This window comes from Dromaius novaehollandiae, chromosome 5, assembly GCF_036370855.1.
Source record: "Dromaius novaehollandiae isolate bDroNov1 chromosome 5, bDroNov1.hap1, whole genome shotgun sequence".
Lineage (NCBI taxonomy): Eukaryota > Metazoa > Chordata > Aves > Casuariiformes > Dromaiidae > Dromaius > Dromaius novaehollandiae.
This window is the reverse complement of record NC_088102.1, coordinates 59,126,991-59,149,945: the sequence shown is the minus strand read 5'-3', so window position 1 is coordinate 59,149,945 and position 22,955 is coordinate 59,126,991. Positions and strand designations below refer to the sequence as shown.

Genomic DNA, 22,955 nt, shown 5'->3' with positions numbered 1-22,955 from the left:
TCCAGCAGCAAAACAGTAATGTATTGTATGCCTTAGAATAAATATAGTATAGCAATTACAGTTAATTGCAATTGAGAATCTCCATTAGGCCTAAGATGAAACAAAGGAGACAAGCAATTTAACAGATTGCACTTTTAGTGCCAGAATCAATTAAGACTTTCCAAATCCTGTAAACATTAATAGTAATTAGTAAGCTACATGTCACTGAGTGTCTTTGACTGATGTCCAGCATGTACTATCTTGTTGTGCTTAGCTATTAGAGAAGACGTACTAACAAGTGCTTTAACAGACAGTCTACAGCACACGTTTTTTGTGAGAGAACTACAAATCTGCATGTATATATACCGCTGCTGCCAGGGGGCTCAAGCCTGTTTAGGCCAGCCTCTGGATGCCACTGATAGCATAAATTCTGAATAATAATTAATTACTAGGCAATGCTAACCAAAACAGAAAGAAGCTGAATATGAAGCAGTGTTCACAACACGGAGCATACTATTCAGTTTGGTTCACTATTAGATGATGTCAGTATCAGGGGATTACAAATCACTTCAGGGGTTATTCTGCAGTGAAATACCACCAGTTGCAGAGTATCTTACTTCTTCTAAAACATAATTTAAGATGTATTAGGTTCAGTCAAGCAATAAATAAGAAAAAGAAGATAAATAACCTTACCAGGGAGAGAAATTATAATTGTGGTATACAGCATAGCTTTTGTGAAGGGCTAGTTCAATTGTAATCACTTTCTCCAGTGACCAGCTGGACCTGATCAGCCCACCACGCTATACCCCAGCCTCTCCATGGGGGTGTACATAAACAAAGTGGATGTCGCCAAGGGGCTGTCAACTTTGCAGCAGTCTCCTCTTAACTCATGGCTGATCTTCTTCAGGCCTATTCCAAGGGGGCTCCAGATGCGCAGCAGGAGAACAACTGCTCTCCATAACTCCCTTTCAATTATGAATTGTGCATGTGTGCGGACTTACAAAGAGTGCGTAAAGAAGAAAATGTTGGCAGCAGCCCTTTGTTCTCAGAAACCATAACACCACAGCAGCAGGATACTAAAAAAACAAAAAGAAGAAGAAAAACCCTACACAATGTGTGGAAACACAGAGCCACAGCTTTTGTATCTTTTCTCCTCCCCAAAGAATTGCACTGATGGCTCACTCGTAGATCTGAGGAATTCCTTGGTTTTTTGAAGAACTCCAAGACTTCTGCTATTTCTAAGGGGGGAAAAAAATCAAGTAGCATAATGGTATAAACTGATGATAATCTTCTAGCTGCTGTTTTTTCATTTTCTAGTCTCTACATTTTTTATTCTTGCCCAGAAAAAAAAATAGTAGGAATGGTGGTTTCTTCTCAGGAGAGATCTTGCTAACAGGAATGCTGATGATGGGGTTTGCTAATTTTTCAGCTAATTCAGCCGTATGATTTTAGGATAAGTTTTTTGAACACTTAGTACTTTTTTCTTTATCATCCAACATCCATAGGTAGATAAGGCACCCACCAATTTCCACTTCTTGTCCTGGTCCTGTATGGACAATAATAATAATAGTAATTATAACCACCCACATGTTCTATGGTTTGATTTTATTGGGAAAAATATACACATAAAACTACATTACATGAACGTTATTTTAAGCTTTCTCTTTAAAATCAGGTACTTGCATAGATTCCTCCTTCAGGAAGTGTCTCTGATCACATTTCCTTTAAATTAACACTATTGCGACCCTTGGGTTGACATTTAACAACCTACATATGCTTCAGTAAGTTAGCCATGATTACCTTTCACACTACAAATTTCTAAATCTGCTGACAGTGTACAGCACTGAGAGGAAAAAAGTGATCATATTCTTATATTTTTATGGAAGAATTTATGAATCTCTTGTTATAGCATACATTTATTATTTAAGTAAGACAAAGGGAATAAATGAGATAAAGATACATGATTGTTCAGAATGGATCATTATAATATTTGGACAAGTACTTGCAACAGAAGTAGTCACTTCTTATTTTCTGTAACCACTATAAGGCTGGGATTTGCAAAAATACTTGAAGGACTTAAGCATCAAATTCCTGCACAAGTTAGTGGGGTGTGAGTAGATTCACTCATGTGCATTTCTTTGAAAATTTTACTCTTAAAGATTATTCTGAGTTAAAGAAAATAGTACAGAAATCATGAGGTCAAATTTGGTGGCTCTGTTTTAGCAGCTTTAGAAATCAGAGTTACAGCGGGATTAAAATTTACCCCAAAATTAGATTAAATCAGATGAATATAGGGAAAGGGTATGTTCTCTTCAATGACTAAAAAGTACAATTTGAAAAAAGAAAAATATTTCTCTTGTAAGGATAAGATTATATTCTCTTTAATTAAAAAAAGACACAATTATATCATTAAACCCAATTAACTTAAAACAAAAAACCCTAAAGAACTGCATGTTCCAAATTTCCAGACTTCTAAAAATCAGGCTATTAGCAGATTGCTCAGTAGAAAGTGAATTGTATAACTATTAAACAATTTCTGTAGAGGACTTTCCTATAAGGGCTGGATGGTTCACCTTACAAATTATTTAAAAATGAAAAAAATGCATGTTGAGGTCTGCTAATGAAATTAATAAATAAATATATATGCTTAAAAACAAATTGACACAGTAAAAATCCATTGTTTAATCATGGTGGGAGAAGGCACATTAAAAGACCTCCCTCACAATGAAAGATATTTTTTATTGCATATTCCTGCTACAATAATGTGAAAGAGCTTACCATTATAGTAGGCCTTTCAGTTTTGGTTTCAAATGCTAAGATGTGCATTTGCAAAACTAACCAGACCATGACAGTTAATGTTTCAAACCCTTATGCTGAAAAAGGGATAGTAAACTGCAAAATACTGAGCTATCCAAAAGATATCTAAAAGTTAACCTGCTACTACTGTTACACAGTGAGGAACGGGCTAGAGACTGGGGTGGGATTTAGGTCTGCAAACATAAATCCAAGCTTACAAAGATATCAAGAGAATAAATTCCGTATCTAAACATTGAGATTAAGCCCAGCACAGAAATAGAGGGTTTGAAATCCTGCTTTTGCTTTTATTTATTCCCATTTGAATATATATTCCATCAAATCTCTGCATCTCAGTTATTGCTTCCTTGCTGATAACACAGGCACATTTTTATTTGCTAATCTACAAAGGAAAAAATTATTGTTTATTATTCATAAGAGGAAAGTGCTGAGACGCCCCAACAAAGCATGGACTCCTGTCGTCTGATGAGAGAGAGCCGTATTCAAGAAAACAACTTTCAACCTAAATCCTTGGGCCTAGTGTTTTCTCATGGCTGCTTGCTAGGCTGTTTTCTGCTCAGTGCTTTACTGTCATCACATTTCAGACATGCCCCATTCTCTCCATGGATTACATACAAGCAATTAGCAGGAATTTTGACTACACATCAGTACAGAAAAGGCAACATGAATGGCAGAATAAAAGCAGCATAGAGAGACTTCTTGCAGATCACAGACCAAGTCATCTGCACAGCTAAGAGAAAAAAACCTTCCTTTTCTCAGTACCCAATTAGTATCCTATCCAGTCAACATACTACTATCTCTAAACAACATCAATGAATCCAACAAGTTTGTGTTAACACAATGTAGAGTAATATTTGATTCACAAGCATTTGCAGCCAGGCATCTCTTTGTATGTTCACAATCCTGATTCAAAATAGCTTTGGCTAAGTCTTTCCATTACCTTAAATGAACATGTCAGTATCATTCCAATAATTCATTTGCTGAGTCATGAAATACTTTTTAAAAGCTTTTTTCAAAGACTAATGGGTAAAAGGGTAAGCAGCATTGAGGTTTCCTAAAGTCAACTGTATTAATATTTCTCTCAGAAATACTTAATGGCTTAGTGCCTATTTTTCTATTTGCTGTCATTTACTGGGAACAGTGCTGCTTGAAACACTGTAAAAATAGGGTCTTTCCTTGTTAGTCCAGGGCTAGTTATGCAGTACTTCTGTACGTAACATTTTTCTAGTCCTATTCTAAGAAAGCCATCTTTAACTAGTGCCAACATTCCCACATTAATAACCCTGGCATGTACTATATTATTTACAGCGAATCCAAGATCTTATGTGGATACAGACCTTGAGGTGATGTTTCTTCTAACATCAGTTATATTAGGCATAGCAGGTATTCCAGTGTATTTAATGCAGCCATGCTTCAGAGTGCTGGGACTGCTACAGAAGAATTAAGAATTGCAAAAACTGGTCTATTACAGCTTTGGATATTTTATACCATTGGAGTCCATGAACTTGCATATTTCCCTGATGCAGCTGACTACTCTTGCTGTCATGCATTTCACTACATTCCCTTACTGATTCGTTTATCACATCCAGTTTGTGATGCGTCACTGATATAGCATTTTAAGGCACTAATTTTATAGCTTTCTGATCTGTTTTGCTTACGATTGAATAAAACGGGATTTTTTTGTGCCTAGTACAGTAGGGCTTGATGCAGCAGTGGTGAAAGGAGGAGGGAAAGTAGCAGAGGATGGAGCTTCTTTGCTCCTCCATCTCCCATACAGCATATCTTGTACTAGACATGAGATCATTTAAAAGGGTTGGGAAAAGGGAAAGGAGAATGGAGAGAGAAAAGCAAAGGGAAGGGAGAGAGGGCGGAACTCCTCTTTGTACACTGATGAATTTATCCTTGGCAAAAATATCTCACCAAGTCAGCAAGACCATCCTGAGAGAAAACCTAGGTGGGAGACAATTATGGATGCTTCTCAAGAGAAAAGGACCTGGTGAAATAAAAGGCAGTACTGATTTGTGGTTCTGAATTCCCTAATTCCCCTCTCCTCCCCCCCGGTTCTCATGATTTTGAATGAAACATTAGTACTGCTTCAGATGCTTCTTCCCTCCAAGGCCAATCAGCTGCTCGGCAGGGCGTGAAGCGGTTTGTTCATTGGAACAGCTAACTAGGAGGTGGAAGGACAGGGCTAATTGTAAGACTCTTCCAGCACAGCTGAAGCTCACATTTACCTTGACACAAGGGGAATGACCTGAAGAGCCTCTGTCCACTTTGGAACAGGAGAAGTGGTACTGCATGAATTCCAAGCAAACAAGCCTGACTTGTAAGAAGAAATAATCTTTCACTAGACAACCATGAACATAGTTTTGAGATTTGAGTAGAGACCTTGTCCTGCTTAGTACCATGGCAACAGCCACCACTGGAAATCTTCCTCATGAGAGGGGTACAGAAAAAGGAGGAAAAACAGACAAAACATTGAGAATGTAAAATATTTTGGCAAAATTCCTGTTCCATCTTCTTTTAGTGTACAGAGCCTTCAGAAGTAGTAGTAAATCCTGAGATTGTATTTTAGGTGTTGCTGAAGGTGAAAAATCACTCCTCCCCTGTCTGGGGGAGGAAAAAAGTTGAGTGGCTGAAGCTGTTGCTGGTCTGCTTTCACTATTAAAGTCTGTTCTGGTTTCTAGCTCCCAAGAAAGACACAAAAGGAGAAAGAGAAATACATCAAAGGAAGAAAGTGCAGTTTTTGTCACAGTGCTGGGTCTCACTTGTAGTACTACAGCCACAGAAGGACAGATACAGCAATTATTATCAAATCACTCTGGCAAACCTATATCTGTGCAATACTATTTTGGGCGCTGCTTTTAGCTATTTTATAGTCACTGGCTCATGGCAGCTGTATGAAAGAAATCATCTTGACTAGCCAAATCACTCTTTATAACATAACAGAACAAGAGACATTGGTAGAGAATGAATGAGGTAGGTATGAACAAGACCTACTAACTTGAGAATGAGAGCAGATAAAAATGTTACAGCTTCTACATTTAGGAGAAGCTGGCAGGAACAGTGGTGTTGCTGTATAGGAAATAGCTGAGGTGACAGCTTTTCCTCATTAGATGAAGCCATGATGGTAAAGCTTTCTCTTTCCTGTTTAGCTACATCCCTAGCGTCAGTATAGATTATACTTTCTCAGGCAGGCTTGCCAAACTAAGGGACCCCAAGGCAGCCAAAGCTTTTAGACAGATCTGCCTGTACCTTTTTCTACAGTGAACTCCCCAAAGAAGATCAAAAGGCTTTTAAATTCAGAAAAAGGCAAATTTCACTATAATAAAACTAGATATATAATTTTACAAGAGAAAGTGCAAAGTGGCCAGGGATAACCAAAAAAAAAAAAAAAAAAAAAAAAACCACGGTACATGCACAATTTTTCCTGCCTACTATGTCTCTGTAGGCAGGTCCTCAATCCCAGGCTTCAATTCAGTTAACTCCGATTTCTGACTGCCAGCAAATCTGCTCAGTGCTCTTTGGTCCCTTAGGAACGGGAGCAATGTCTGTCCCTTCTGAGGCCTGCTTGCCTGTTCTGCTCCTTGTGCCAGTCTCACGAGCTGCACAAGCAGCAGGCTGCCTGCCCCGGGCTGTAGCACTCTTCCCTGCAGCACCTGGAGGTTTCTGGACTCCTGGCTGAGTGGGCTCAGTAGCTATGCCGGTAACAGGACCCATTCCCATCAAGGTCCATTTCCCCTCCTCTTCTTCATGGAACAGATAAACTGAGAACAAACAAATCAAACAGAAAAATAGCTCAACCCCTTACCTTCCTGTTTAGGCCCAATTTCTGGTCTCTATTTTCCAGTTCCATACTCATTTTCTTCACTAGATAAGATAATCTCATCACAGTCCTTGATTGGGATGGAGAAAACTTGTTTTGACTCATTCAATCTACCATTAGCATTTGTTAATTAAAAAAAAAAAAAAAAAAGAAAAAAAAAGAAGGCATGGAAAAGATTGAGCTGGCCTTTTGTTACCATGGATGCTTTAGAGGCATCTGCAGAAAGAGAAGCCTTTTCTGGTGGCATGCTCTGCTGCTAGGAAGAGGTCAATCATAGAATTAAACCAAACTCCAATACTCTTGGAGCTGCTAGTTTAGACTTTTGTCAAATATTCTCCCAAGCACATTCTTAAATCTTAAAGAAATAGTACTGATAATAGGAGGTGTTCTGTTCAGAGCTTCTTGTTTTTTGAATCAACACGAGATCTGTTTTGCTGTGTTTGGTTGCAACAGCCCCAAAAGCCCTTTTCAGAAGATAAGAATTGCCATAATGCCATTGCTGCATATCCGACATCAGCCCTGTTAAGGGGACTGGAATCGCACTCAGCTAGAACCTACTCCATACCTGGTGTGTGTCTCTGTAGCCAAACTCAGAAGCAGTCTGCCCCTGTATGCTGTGCAGAGACCTCAGCATAATGAATACTTGAGATCACCCTATTTATGGTAGACATCCCAAGAAATATAGAATAACTAGTCTTTAATGTTATCCATAATGTTCTCCAGGGAAAATAAAAGAAACTTCTCTTTCAAATGGGTAAAACTTCTGCTACAAATGGAAATATAAGATTATAAAACTGTTGGTCTCACTGATAATATAACTAGCATTATACAGTCCTTTATGTACAGGATAATTCATATTGAGTTACAAATTATAATTAGTTATACATTTTGACTGATGTAAAAAACTCTTTCAATAATATCTTAATATTTATTAATGAAACCATTAACTGTATAGACATGAACCTCCTCCAAATTAGAAAACAGCTAGAGAAAGTTTTAAAGGAGAACTGTAAACAGAACTTTACACAGCTGTGGCCAGATGCCTGTTGAGATAATTGGTATGTAAGATGGGTCAAACATATTGAACAGCAATATGATTACATTCTCAAATTATACTAAATTTGGGGAGATAACAAACAATACTGTTGAGGTCAAAGAACTAAAGCTAACAGGTATAAAAAGATTAGAAATGTGGGCAGTAAATAAAATGAGAAACTTTGAGAAATGTAGTGGGGACACCCAGATGAAAAAGTCTGGAACACAGGCACATACAAAATCTGGGAAGCAAATGGAGAGAGCAGATGCAATGTAACCTAGGTAAGAACAATGAAGACTGGTTTACAAAAAGATATTTAAAAAGATAAATATTAGAGTTTGGCTAATAATTGCATACACACAAAAAAAGTCCATCTTCTGGGAAAAAAATTATTTGGGGAGTCTCCTAGACAGTAAGATAAAAGTAATAAATTCTGAACAAACTCCCTCATGGAAATGTAGCAGACTGAGAAAACATTCCCAAGGGAAGTTTTAAAGACTTTATCACTTTGAATGTGTAACGATGCTGAAAGTAATGATCCCATTTCAATTCCTAATTCCTATTATTTTACATGCGCTCAGAGAGTTTTAACTATGAAATTATTAGTGTCTGACTTTTTTTGTTAGTAAGTGCATTTACGTTAATAATCCAAAAGATTTTTCTGACAGACTGTATATTCTTGCACTCTTCCAACATTTATCTTCAATATACACACATCAACTGTAACTTGGCTTAAGACATATACATCCATATGCCAGTTCTGACTGCATCCACTATATTTCTGAATCCTAACTAACCACAGCAAGTATAAGATAAATTCCTGTAGTGCTTGCGTCTGCTGAAGGAAGCCAAACTGATTTTACTTGATTAAAGAATGTTTAAAATCCAAAAAATGCAGCTAAACTTATTGAGCAACTTAAAAAGCACGAGATTCAGTGCAATTACAATAATCAATGCGACTAATGTGCAAACCACCAGCTATTATGCATAATATTTTCTTAATGTTACAGAATTTTTTTTGTTCTTCCCTAATAAATGGATCATATACTCATTACTTAACAGCACTACAGAACATGCAAGGAAGATTAATCTTGTAAAAAGATGAACTTTAGGAATTAAAGATTTTATAAGTTGGAACTGACAGCATTCTTTATTAAAAAATCCTTCCATCTGTAATTAATTATTCTGATGATCTCTTGAACTAAAATTGCTGCCTTGTAAACTAACGTATTTTGTTAACAATTTGACAGGGACATAAAGCTTTAGGCTAAAATAATCTCTCTTTATCTCTTCAGTCTACATAAAGCCACAAAAGAGCTTAAATTAATGACAAAATGTAGCAAAAAATGCAGAATGCAGGAAGTTCTTAAGTACAGCTTTGCACTAAAACAACAGTGATCATTATTTTCAGTAGTGGAAGAACAAAAACCTAGAAATGGGTTTTTTAAAATACAAATTAAAGAGTAAATTGCAAAAATATAATGTTCTGTAACCTTCCAGTAAGGAAAAGGCCAGAAGTAATAGCTTTCAGTTAAGAGTTTGTCTCGACTAGGTATTAAGGATACGGTTGTGATGGTATTACTCAGTCTGCATCAGTCACCTGCCTGAGGAATCACTCTTGCCAGAACCTGACAGAGGAAATGGGAGGAAGCCATAACTGCTTCTCTCCAGTCCACCATGGAGATGAAGGGGGAACAGGAAAAGCTTTGGCTCCATCCATTCTTCCCAACCCAGAAGCAATTCTGAGAAAACAAATCCTTAACTCCTGAGTGTCACAGCAGTCCTCTAGGTCTGCTGTGTCAACATAGCTCTGCCTATGTGCAAAGCCCTAACAGATTGCTAGGCTACAAAGAGGAGTCAGGGACAGAATCAAAATGGGAAAAATTAAGCCCTCCCTCAGTCATCTGGCAGTGTAGAATACTTGCCCAAGAAAAGTAATGCAAGATTCATCGCCAGATGTTTCATTTTTATGAACCGGTTAAAAAAAGCTAATCAAGGTAAGGGAGGAGGAACAAATTTCACAAATATATGGGAATGTACTATTCTGTGCTGAAATGCACTTGCAGTCATGTGTATAACTTCTGAGTCTGCTGATCAACAATGACATTTGTGACGCAGGTAGAGGTTACCAAGCGGTTTAGTTCTCATTTGTTTCATGCAGCCAGTTCAAGGGTGCAGATCCTACTAATGCTCCACTAAAGGAAAAATTGCAGTGTATGTTCAACCTTGATATACTACACACACAAGATGCCAACCTCAAAAAAAACTGAATACTGAATTTAACTTGATCTGCTGTTCATAAAGCTGCTTGTTATGACAGCGACCATTTTGGAGTTAGATTTCTAGGTCTCTTAATTGTCAGTGTAATTAAACTCTTGCAAATTAGTTCAGAAAAGAAATTTCCAGAAAGGTATCTGGAGGGAAATGTGGCTGATCAGTTGTGCTAGGGTCACTCAAATTAAAGCAAAAACGTAACCATTCAGAATCCTGCCGATACTGAACAACAGCATTATTGTAACATATGTTCATACATTTTTGAGGAATTAATGGCCCATAAATCCATTAAAGTAACAATTCTACTTATGTGATTGAAGTTGAGTGTCTCCAAACTTAAATTGTTGCCTGCAAAAATTCAACTTACTAATATTTCTTAGGAAATTATGATTAGCAAGTTCTCCTATCTGTCCTACATACCTAAGAGGAATATGCAGATCCTGTTGAAACAAGAGAATTCTGACAGACAAAGTTTTAGCTGCAAATATGGACATATGTATAAGGGCTAAATTCAACCTACTGTTTTTCATCAGCAAAACTGGCATTGAAGTTTAGAATTCAGGTGTAAGAAAGGCTATATGGTATTTAGCCACCCTAATTTTTAAAAGGTTGTTGTTTTTGTCATTACTTGTTAGGCTATTTTCAATTATGCATATTTCAGTTACTGACAATTCAAAATAACCATCTTTAACATTTCACTGCACATTTTTAAGAAGCTTATATAAGCTGTGGGATGTCCATGGATAACTGACTTCTCATTTAATTGGTATGTTATTCTAACTTTTAGGTTTACTTCACAAACCTGCTTGCAATGACTTCAGTAAATAATTATTATTTATATAAAATAACTATACTATATATATATAGCATATTAGGAAATATACTTTCTTTAAAATACAAAAAAGTGTAGTTGACATCAGTCAACTGAAAAATGTAAAATGACTTCAGTAGTGCAAGGATCTGTCCTTTCGTGTTTGAACAGTATTTGACTATGTTACAACCTGATTGAGGCTCAAGATCACAGCTGTATAATAGGAGCAATTTTTCTTGTCTTTCTTTTCTCTATTTCTGAAGTATAAATTATAACTGAAACATCTATACATATCTATGTTACTTTTCAAAAGAACAAAACTGTATTCTGGGAAAATGTATCTCTATGCAGTTATATTAAAGTAAAATCTTTATCTAGAAAGATTATGATTTATATACTTTTCATTTTCATTCATATTGTATCTACTTTTTGGTTTTGCAAAGAAATAATTGTAGTCTCCAAGTTGTTACTAAGCACACACACAGTTGCTTTTCTTTCAGCATAATTTGTTCTTTTTTGCCCTTTGTTTCAAATTTTAGCTACCTGCTTAAAACAGATTTCCCAAGAAACACAAATACTAAACTCTCTCAGTGTTACAGGAGAATCTCTGAGTGTCCATTTCTTTACAGGGAATTAAATGAGAAGAGCCTCTCAGTACATAGGTAACAGGAAGTATATCTTTTACCTTCTGCAAATTTGTTCCTGACTTTTCACAAGAGAAAAAGAAAACCTATTTTCAGTTTAAGATACCAATAGTACTGTATTTTTTCAAAATCTTGAAACAGTACTTTGGTTCTTGATACACAAGAAACTCCAAGGTATCTGGGCCTCATACATCACCATTCACTTGACATTATGTAAGTAAATATGATTCGCACTTGTCCTCTATCTTGTACAGAGCTTTGCACTAACACAGCATAGGATACTGTCAATTTTGAATGGCAGCATTTTACATTCATTTTGCAGGAGCAAAAAAATTAGAAATATGGAAAGCGACAACTCATAATAAGTAAAATCAAAATAAAAACATACCAAAACTTATTTCACCTCCTCACATCTTTCTCATGTCCTTACAACTCTAAATGCTTTTTACATTTATCTGGATAAATCTAGATGTATTTAGCATCTAGATGAAATCCTGCAGCTTAACAGTTAATAAGTTGGAAAAAAATCAGGTGAGTCATTTTTGAGTTAAGATACTCTCTTAAAAAATTAAACTACTTTTCTGAAGACAGGTTTTGTTTTTAAATTCAATTCTGAATTAGAGAGAAGCCTGCTGGGATACTATTTAATGACAGGTGGTGAACAATAAATTTGAAGAAATCTAAACTGAGATTTTCAGAGAGACTGAAAAGAATTAAGATTCCAGTTTCTGTCAAATTGAAATTGGTTTATACTCCTTTAAAATCCTAGACCTAATTCTCAATTGAATAATTTCATATAATTAATCTACATAATTTCAATAATTTCATACTTGGGGAAATACAGACCATAATTGAGACTGGATAAAGAAAAGTTCACAAAGTATTAGCTTCTGTGGAGTGAACAGTCTATCTCAGTTATACTGTCACCAAAAATATCTGACTTACACATTCCATGCGTAAGCTGGGAGGCCACACTTAGGCCACTTACGCCTTTTTGTTCATACTTCTATCTTTCCTCTTCACAGTGTAATACATACTACTTCTTGTGCATAAAAATAAAGTAAACTTGAAAGTATACTTTTTAAAATAATGATGAACAAGAGTCTTAAGTTAATTCTACTGCAAGAACGTAACTTTATCTTCTTATATTGTTTCTTCAGTATCCATCATGTTTCCGTGCCTACCTTTTTTGGTTTCTTGACTGCAGTCAACTATCTTTAATTTGATTAAATACTTAAATCCGTCCTTCTATCACTATATATTATTGATCTCTTACTAATGACCTGTAGCATACTTTATGTCTAATAGCTATCACTAAACCCACAATATTCATTATGTATTCAATTTTAGCATATACTGGTCAATTTTAAATTACCATAATTAAGAATAACACAATACTTTATTGGCTTATCCTCAAAATGTGCCATCCAATACAACAGACGAGAATAGGACGCTTTACTTTCTGTTTCAACTCTAATTATTCTGCTCACTGTGACATTAATGAAAATTCATCATGATTAATGGCCTGTCCTCTTCATATATCCCTTGTCTTCAAAAACATCTTTCTGTTTACCCACTCTGCAGGTTCCTGCAGAGCAGGTGACTTTTTCAAATTTTTTATTGTAAGCTTTTGAAGGATGCATCCTTTTACTCTTTAACTAAAGGAAGAAACACTCAATTTGTAGAATATGCTAAGGATGTGTAACATTGTGTGAGGGAGTCTCAGTGTGCAACTCTCCTTTATGCCTGTCCTTTACATAACTAACTTTTACTGATATTTCAGCAAATACCAGCAAATACAGAACTACACACTGAGCACTGCTGCTATATCTTGCATCCTATATAAGGTACTCAGGCAGCAGAAGCAGTTGCAAAGTTGGGAAAACACTACAACAAAAGGCGATGCAGAAATGCAGCAGCTCTGCACAGAGCAATAGCAGCCTACCACTGCCATCTCTGGGAAATTGCTCTGTGTTGAACCCTTGTAAAAATAAACAAGCGCTACAACAGCGCATAGTGGCAAAATCTTTAAGATCGATTTCTGAAATATCGTTCAACTCTGATGCAGCCAAGTTATTTAGAACGGAAGGGTAATCCACAGTCATTTACCAGCTTGTAGACTGAGAGCACAGCACTATTTTTAGTCGACAAAAGAAGGGCAACTTTTTTCCTGCCTTCTATGCCAAACTCATAACTATTCTATATGAAAAGCACATAATTCTTCCTCTTGATTTTTTTTCTTCAAAGTGTCCATCTGTCTAACAGTCCAAAGTCACATGTATGAAAATGTGTATGCCCTTTCTGGCAGTTTTGATTCATGCCACACATCAAGCTTTTCAATTAAAAAGTTGCAAGGTGAATCTATTAGAGAAATAGTCCACAAGGAAATGACTTTTTGTCTTCCTGTTTTAACAATGGTCTCTCCATTAAGATTTCCTTCCTTCATATATTTGATTACAAGTTGGTATAAATCTTCCGGTAAAACAACATCCATTTCTCATCTGCGAAATTTTCTTTTGACTTTGTCTGGTGTCATGGGGTACTATTATTTGATTTTGAGTGATTGTTTTCAAATGCCCATATGACTAACAGTTTCCACTGGAATATATCTATCAGGTCCATATGAATTCTCCCCAATTAATAAATTATATATGTAGTGTGCTCAGAGTTTCTGTGGCAATTTATCCTCATAAACCCCCTCTATGATATAAAATTATAATAAACATTTTACAAATAGGAAGTGGAGGAATGGAACAGACAGAGATCCAGCTTATTAAGGTATCCAAATGCTTAAGGATGCAGACAGATGCCTACTGGGATTTTCAAAGATGCTCTGACATGTAGCTCTCATGAAGTATTTGGAGATTTTTCACTAAGTACCTAATCGGCATTCTTAGTTTTCTGAATACCTTTCATCATCTGACTCACCCATGTCACCCTTTAAATCCAGTGGACCAGTGCATTAAACCAGGAGCTGCTTAGCCCTAAACTTATGCTGTAAGCACTTGTGCAATACTTCCCATAATAGGGCAAATAACATGAAAAATAAAGATTCTGTGCATATTACAAGCATCCAGTCCTTCCCCCAATCTGAGTCACACACCAAACACTCAGATGGCAGACAGGTACACAGAGAGCCAAGGATGTCAGGCAAGAAAAGAGTTGTTCTCCAGGGAGCATATTGCTCTGTGCTGGGACTGAGGAGGGCATGGGGCCAAGTCCACAGACAAACCCTGATATCTGGCTCAAGCAACCCCCACAGGTCACTTCCACCCTCAGGTTTTGAATTTTCCAGTAGCCACTGCACCTGTACAGGCCTGCTACCACTCACAGAATACAGCCCACATATATGAATAGCCCAAACCAAATGTGCTATGTATCATCTTTATCTACCATGTAGATGGGTTTAGGTGACTATGCACTTTATTGGCAAAAACTTACATGTAGCAAAGCTATCACGTATGTTTGCTGGCTGCACTCTTCTCAACTATAACAATGTTGTATGCATTTTCAGATAGTTCTCTTGCCTGGCCTAAGAGGAAGTTGCTTGGTTTGAATAACACAAGTCATCTTCACACAACAAAAAGCATTAGGTTGTAAAAACCAAAGCGTTTTTTGCCTAATTCTGCCAAGAAGATGCTGTCTTTCACCACAGGTTTTCTTCGTATCCCTATGTTTAGACCACCAGGTGCTGGAAAGTGGATGGATCTCTCATCAGGGCTTATTAATGCCATTTTACCATTAATTATTAAGTCAATGAAACTTGCTATGTAAGTCAAGCTGGATTTGGTCCATGTACTACCCTGTCATTGTGACTTGTATTACTTCTTTTTGTAAGTCAAGTAAACTGTCTTCTTACAGCCTATACCATCAAATCCAAGGACTGCCTAAACAAATCTCATAGGCATCCAGTTTACCTAGAGCGACACAGGTATTTTAATCAAAGAAATACAAGACAAATTAAATTAATAAATTCCTAACATAATACTGCTACTCTACAGGAGTGGTTTCTGAGTCAAGGCTTATGGGTAATATGCTGCCTGCTAGATCCTCCGAGACTGCTTGCAGCTGCAGAAAATAAAATGTTAAAATTGAGGCCAATAGAAAGATGCTGCCTGCAGCAAAATTGCTCACCGTTGTTGCACATTGGCTGGAAAGGTTAGGGACCACTGCTCTATATAATTGAGTAGGATTGCAATGATACCAGTCTGTTGTACGGTAACAGTTTAAGCAAAACCAGTAGCAATAAATACAGAAATATTTTTTTTATCATTAGGTAGCAGTGATAAATTTCTACTGAACACACTATGTTTTAAAAATGTTCCCAAACAGATGTCAGGTACCCTTTTTGCCCGAGACTAATGAAAAAACAGTACTTTCTGAAAGAAATCTCAGAAGCTCTTATCCAAGTATCCAAGACTGAAGTCTTGTATATGCTTTTCACGTAATTTAGTATTCAAAATGAGCACTGATTCAAGTAGACATTTTGGGAATTATCACCTGATATACAAGTATGTGATTGATCCCTTGGTAAGTGAAAATTACAGAAAATCACAGGTGCCTGTCACAAAAATCATTACTTATAAGAACAAAACAATTACATCTGCCTCATCTTTCCTTTTGAAAAATTCTTATCAAACATTTCATGAATCACTTCAATTTGAATATTTTTAAGTGAGAGAGGAAGGCAGAATGGCTACAAATAGCTCTGGATGCAAGCAAAATGAATATTGGAAAATTCCTTATTCATTTATTGTGATGGAAGACTTTCCCTCCCTAGTTTGCTTATATTTACTGGATTACCCAAGGCCTTTTAGTGTATCCATGCATTTGTCAGTAAGTTATACTTTGAATGCTTTTTTCAGACTCACCAATTACAAAAATATCTTTTAGACTGCAATTAGACTGCTCTATGCTAAATGAACTAATTTATTTCAGAGAATGTTAAAGAAATTAATACTGTGCTGTAACTATCAGCTGATCCGACACTAAGGGTTTTCAATACTACAAACGTTCATCAAGTTTTTGGTGAGCTCTTTAAATTTCTCCTCATAGCTGTGCAAATGCAACCTGATAGAATAATAATAAATATAGTAAACTTCTACTTAAAATTATAATTTGCCTTCCCCTTTGGTATAGAACATGATCGGTCTTTCACCATTTTTGAGCACCTGGAGTTCAGCTTCCTAATTAAGAAAATTCCTTAGGTGGAAGTTTTAAAATGAGAGAATTATGTCCAGATACAAAAAGTAAGGCAGCCTTAATCAAAACACAATGAAAAAATTCTCAGTTTACATCTTATCAGACCTACAATCCCCACGTTCCGTCCTCTGCCACAGAAATCCAAGAAACAGTCTGTTTAGCTCGCGAAAATGCAAAACCAGAAAGTTAGGTGTGATGGCACCCTGTTTAAACTCAGCTCTGCGACCCCGCTGTCTTCACAGCTGAGCGTAGCCGAGCGGAGCGGCCCCGGAGCACAGCGAGAGCCGCTGCGGCAAGCGGCAAGCGCCGCCGGGAGGCTCCGACCCGCGCCGCGGCCGGGGCGCCCCAGGGCCCCGCTGGCAGGCGGCGAGCGGGCTGCGACCCGGCGGGCGGGAGGCGCCAGCCGGCGCGGTCAGAAAGCTGCCGGTGCCCCGCGTTACTGCCGGCGCGCAGACAGTTAACGCCTCACTCCGCTGGGAAGAGCGTCAGATGGGGGATTTACACCCCCGAGCAGGTGTGCTCTGAGCGCGCGTAACGCGGGAGGCGGGTAGCAGCGGGAACCCGCGACGGCACGGCTGGCGCAAGCCTCTGCGGGGCCCCCTTCCCTTCCCTTCCCTTCCCTTCCCTTCCCCGCCCGGCCCAGCCCCCGCCCGCCGCGCCGCTCGCGCCCGGGGAAGCCCTCACGGGGGCCGGCGGCTTCCCCCCGTGGGACCCGGCCCCGCCGAGGGACGGATAGGGATATCTGCCCTCCTCCGGCCGCCGGTGTCCGTGCCCATGCGGCGCCGCTCCCCGCCGGGGCAGCAGCGGCCGCCGCGGGCCGTACCTGAGTCGGTGAGGCGGGGCCGGGCTCTGTCCCGCAGGTAGTAGATGAAATCGCGGCAGTTCTCGTTCTCCACCACGCCGACGGAGCACAGCTCGGCCAGCAGCTGCAGCGCTTTCTGGCAAATCTCGTCCTCCCTGTCGCCAGGCATCGCCCCGCAGCATCCTCGGGAGCGGAGCGCAGCTCTGCGGTCAGGCGCCGCGCCGCTGCCCGCCGCCCGCCTGCAGCCGCCCGCGCCGCCGGGCCGCCGCCCGCATCCTCCGCCGGCGGCGCCCGCTGGGCGGCCCGCGGCCCCCCGCCGCTGCCCGCCTCGCCTCGCCTCGCCTCGCCTCGCCCCGCCGGCGGCCGTCCCGGCGCCTCCCGCGTGCCGGCAGCCGGCGCCGCTGCTCGGGGGCGGAGCAGGCTCCCACTAGTTGAATGCCAGGGCGGCGGCGGAGGGCAGGCGCAGCCCGCAGCAGCGCCGGCGCAGCTCTCCCCGGCAGCGGCAGCGGCAGCGCTCGGCTCGGCGCGCCGCGCCGCGCTCGGCAGCGGCGGGAGCCGGCCGCGCCTCCGCCGCCCCCAGCGGCCGCCCCGGGGCGCACAGCCCGGCCCGGGCGGGCGGGCGGGCGGCTGGCGGGGCCACGCACAGGCGCGGGCAGGCTGCGGGCGGGCAGGGCTGGCGCGGGGGCAGCCTCGGGGGGGTGCGGGGCCGAGAGCCTCAGGAACGCAAGCGGGGAGAAGGGCGAGACGAGGAAAGAGCAAAACACCAACACACAGCCGGAGCTCAGGGGTGGCCCAAGGCAAGCAGCGGTGGGCAGCCGCGGAGGAAGGCCGCTGGCGGTGTTAGAGCGGGCGGAGCGGGGCCGCCGCGGCACCTCGGGCCCTGTGCTGGGGAAGGGTCGTAACCGCTGGCAGCTACCAGGAAAATAAACCCGGAGTGTTTCCAGATCCCCAGTGATATTTCAGCTGTGTTTGAAAGCAGAGGTGGAGGGAAACTTCTGAAGTGGTATAGAGTTCAAAAACAAAGATCAGTCTTGAACGCAGGCCTTGATAAACAGCAAGCCTCTAGGAAATTCTTCCTCCTCCACCTCCACCTCCTCCTCCTCCTCTTCTTCATGAGTCAGGCCCAAACCTCTTCTTTTATAGTCTACATCTAATATTTACAAACAGTTTGTTAAATACCATATGCTTTTTGTGTCTCACTGCCTACTCCTATTCAGAAATGATTACATTCACTCAACTAATTGTCTTGAAGTTATTTTCTGTAAATAATGCATGCAATCACTGTGTGGAGCCTAGTGGAGGAGAAGACGTTGGAATTTTATTCGCCCGTAGAGAATGGCATTCTTCGGTTCAGTTACCTCTGGCCTGTCTGTTGGGGTCAACTCCCTAGGGCAAGAAAGAGTTAAAACACCAATGAGAAATCTCACACACCTGGGAGCAGGTTGTGGGTTTTTTTTAGAGGAAGGTGAGCAAAGCCTGCAGCTAGCTGAGGAAGGGGAGGTAGGTGGCTGGGGAGCTTTCCTCCATTAACTGTATTTAACTTGAGAAGCAGGAGATTTGTGAAGGTTAGGAGTTGTAGGTAGTTGAGGCTTGTGGATGCTATGAGGGGAGAAGCTGAGAACTGGCTGCTCTGTTAGGTTCTTGAACTTCATAGTGTGGGATTAAATCTCATGCATAAAAAAAGGAATAAGGCAGAGGAGCCTGAGACGGATGTAGGATGAGAGCATGTGAGTATATGTTATGTAAGGATTGACCTGACTGCCTGAGAGATGGCCAGTGCTGTTCTTGGAGGCCTGTATGACTGCTGGGCTTAAATTAAGAGACTTTGTCTAGTACCACATTTCTCTAATATGCCTGTAAGAATGAGTGCCTGCCAGATTCCTATGTAGAGTGTGTTAGAAATAATTCTGGAACCGAGAACAAGGCAATGCTAGTCCCCATGTTCTAACTTAACTTGATTCTCCCTCTTTTGTTTGGAATAGTTTAAGGAAATATTACAAGCCCTGATGAGCTAAGAAAGCTCAGACTGTGGTGTGGATGTTCTGCCTTCTGTTTAAAGGTTTTGGTGATGGGGCTCTAAAAATAGTGAATATAGCAAAATCTACTAGTAGACATATTTTTTTCTTTAAAAATATATTATATATATGTTAAAAAGTATTCTGTAAATGGAATTGGCAATAGTGGCAAAAATTATCCACCAGGTGTAACTTTATCTCTCCTAGGGCTTTGGCAGTGTTTCTTGTGTCTCAGAAGTGTGACTTTTTTTCCTCACTTTTAATAGAAAAATTATGTCTATAAAATATGATTGTACAAACCAGGTATAACTCCATCAATAAGTGGAAAACTCTTTTAGGCTTACCTCTTGTTATTAGGGATTACTAGTAGATAATGAAATGGTCTATTATCAGTTATGGCTGTTGTGGTCATATTTTTGGAGCCAAAATATAAATGTTGGAGTCATAACATAAGTGTATGTTTTCACATGTAAGCAAAGGGAAACTTCCCATTAACCTCCACAAACATTGCACAAATATTTATCTTACTGTTGCAAATATCAATGTAATTGACTTGTTTCTCCAAGCATGCGGTAAGGGAGGAAAAAGAGAAAATTATGAAGAAGTACTGTGAATGACATAACTTTTTCTGAGACTAGGGCTTTAGAAGTACTGCTGCTCTTCCTGCTTTCATGAAGGAGTAAGGTGTAAAGAACTTGGTAGAACCCAAAAATGTCGGAGTCTCTTTCTGGCAAAACCAGCTTCAGCAGGTCTAGTAAATTATTCATATGTATGTAAGATTATTTGACTATATTTTGGTAGTGTGACCCCAGCCTAGATGGCTATTCTGTTCTAATATCTTGTCCTTTGCTCAAGATAGTCAAATACATCAACTGGAAGATGATATTTATTTAGATACTTACTAAAGTGATGCTTTGTTTTGTTGTGTTCTTTTAATCCTGTGGCACCATAAGCCCATCCCTTGCCTGGAATTCTGGCTTGTCATAGAGCAGACTTTGGAAAGCCTGATGATGAAGTGGTAATTTCTTTATTGCTTCATTTTTAAAAAGCAGCAATTTGAAGATGCTGAATTGTTTTTAATGCAGGTGGTGAGGGTAGAAAACTTTTCAAAGTCTGTTGGAGGAAAAAAAGAGGAAATTGTTTGGATGTCAATGCTAGTAAGTAAGGTCATGTGCTCTCAAAAGCTCTAAGTAGCTATTTAGCTTACTGTCCAAAATGATGCCCAGTTCTTTTTCCTACAGTACTGCAGTAAATGTAATTTGCAGTGTGTAAGGCAAGTGTAACTCTTAGTTCCTCTGCATGTTTCTGAAAACTGGATTACCTCTGCCATTTTGTTACCCCCAATTGCATATTTCTGTTCTTGCAGTGATCCTTGGTTGCGTTGAGTTTACTCTTGCATCTGCTATGGATTTTGTCAGTTCAGGGGGTCATGTTATGTTCAAGACCACTAGTGAATGCCGTATTAATTAACTCTGATCTTAGAAGGGAATCGTGCAGGGGACATTGCTCTTAATTCCGTATTGAAGGTTACAGCTTGTCCTGGATATAAGTATAGGTTCTGTTTCTTTGTTTTGTTTTCTTTCTGTGTAGCTCAGAACTACCCTCGCACAATACAGTATGCTCAGAAGGCTGAAATAACAAACAAAAGGACAAACCCCACCAAAACGGCTATACATGGAATCAGAACTATCAGTCTCTTTCTCACTCATTCTAGTTGTACTGTGTCACAGACTTAAACTTTACTTTTGTTATTCAAAAGTAAACTGGCATACAACAGTTCTGTTGTATCAATTGGCATGTTCTTTCTTTCATCTCAGAATGAAGTTTTTCCCATGTTCTAGGGGTAACATGAGGCTGGCTTGACAATGAAATCATCTTCGAAAGCTAAGGTAAAATGCATCTATCTTTACAGGCTATAGTAAAGCAGAGGCTCTTTCCATGCCAGATGAAGGTGCGATTATGGCATCTTCTGATGTACCTCTGACCCAGGTTATTAATCATAGTAATGAACTCCTGGCGCACCGAACACGGTTTCACTGGCAGGTGATCAGGGCTATGTAGTTCTGGTTTGGTTAGTACAGTATGTCATGGAGCCCTGGCTGCTGTAACTTCACTGTTGTCAGTACCCCAGCTACATAAGTGACAGCTAATACGTATTTAAGTATTCCAAAGTCTCTCCTCTGATCGACTGAAGGAGACTATTAGCTCCTTTAGCTATTAGCTATTCCAAATTGACTGTATTGCTTTTCTGTTGTTAGAGATGCCCTTTATATGATAAGTATGAGACACAAATGTTTCTTTTCTCACTTTATCTAAAGTGGTGGGAAGAGTAACCTAAAAAGTGAAGGTGTAGGTCAACTGTGTAGGGTTGGAGAGTGTGGATAAGTGACTCTTTGGGCTCAGTTTTTCCTCTGTGGAAGACGAACGCACTTGGGAGTTGGATTTTAGCCATATGTTGAATGCGGAAGGACCTTTGTTAACAAAAAAAAAAAAATCTTACCAGTGGCTTTAAAATATGGAACTTAGCTGCATTTTTTTTAATCTTTAGAAAGAACAAACCTTGCAATGGTATTCCATTGTCCTTTAATATTTTTATGGATTAGAGGTCCAAATAATAGAAACTTAGCTAGATATTACTCAGAAGTAGTAAAATGCATTCTCTGACCTTGAAAGTGTAGTTGGGGAAAAAAACACCCAAAACAAACAACTCTCCTCCCTCAACCCTACTTATTTTCTACAGTATTTATTTCTTCAGGGCGCACATATGAATTGTATTGTGGCTTAACATTTTTGGTATCCTTCTGTTAAGTTGTTCTGGACACTTAATGATCTTAACAATTGAGCTTTGTAAGCAAAGTACATTTAGATTAAGTATGTTCATAGAATGAATACCATTCTGGAAAAGATTAGGTAACTTGCACCACATTTTCTTTTGTTTGTTGTAACCAGAATTTATGAAGTGTTTTCATCATTTATTCGTAATCATTTCAATGAGATTTGGCCTTAAACAGGTGGATACAGCACACTATTATTATTATTTTAAAAAAAGGAAGAAAGAGGCCATGTGTAGTTCAGGAAATAAATCAAGAAAGATTTGTAATAAACTTTTAAATGCAATATGAAAAAGAGGTTTTTTTCAGAAGTCAAAGTGGGTAAATTCTGAGAGTAAAGAGTAGGAAGAAAGGCAGAAATCAAGGAGTGTGTTTTCGTGATTAAACAATGCCATTGCACCAAAAGATTCACAGCCCACAGTCACCTAAATTCCAGGCTGGATAAGGGAAATGCCATTGTAGGAGCAAGGCTTGATCTGTCTATCAAATCTTTCTGTTACCAGCTCTGACAGGCTTTCTGCCTCACATTGCCTCATATGTGCATATCTCTTTAAATTCTGTGCTTTACTCTTTAAATTCTTTTTCTTAATGGATTTTTTTAAATGGTACTGAAGAGTACAAAATGCTTAGAAGAACATATAAGAAATTGGAACCTGGGCAACTGACACTGAGTTTTTGTGAGTTGGTGTTTTTCTAGGCAGCTTCATTCTTGAGGTTGGTT

The 22,955-nt window shown here is 39.5% G+C and overlaps 1 protein-coding gene and 1 long non-coding RNA gene across 7 annotated transcripts in view; one reads left to right on the top strand and one right to left on the bottom strand.

Annotated features, from left to right (window-relative positions):
* Positions 1–17,961, bottom strand: part of SYT9 (synaptotagmin 9) — a 66,225-nt gene extending 48,264 nt beyond the window's left edge. For 4 of the 6 annotated variants that reach the window (XM_026104520.2, XM_026104521.2, XM_064512949.1 and 1 more), the window contains exon 1: positions 17,410–17,960. In XM_026104520.2, coding sequence (XP_025960305.1) covers positions 17,410–17,557 — 148 coding nt within the window. In that variant the 5' untranslated portion in view covers positions 17,558–17,960. Of the gene's footprint in view, positions 1–672; positions 1,526–17,409 lie in introns of all 6 variants that reach the window. The other 2 variants (XM_026104523.2, XM_026104522.2) reach the window with 2 other exon arrangements.
* Positions 16,940–22,955, top strand: part of LOC135328512 (uncharacterized) — a 112,943-nt gene continuing 106,927 nt past the window's right edge. Inside the window, exon 1 of the long non-coding RNA XR_010389477.1 lies at positions 16,940–17,100. This is a non-coding gene — a long non-coding RNA (uncharacterized LOC135328512). The remainder of the gene's footprint in view (positions 17,101–22,955) is intronic.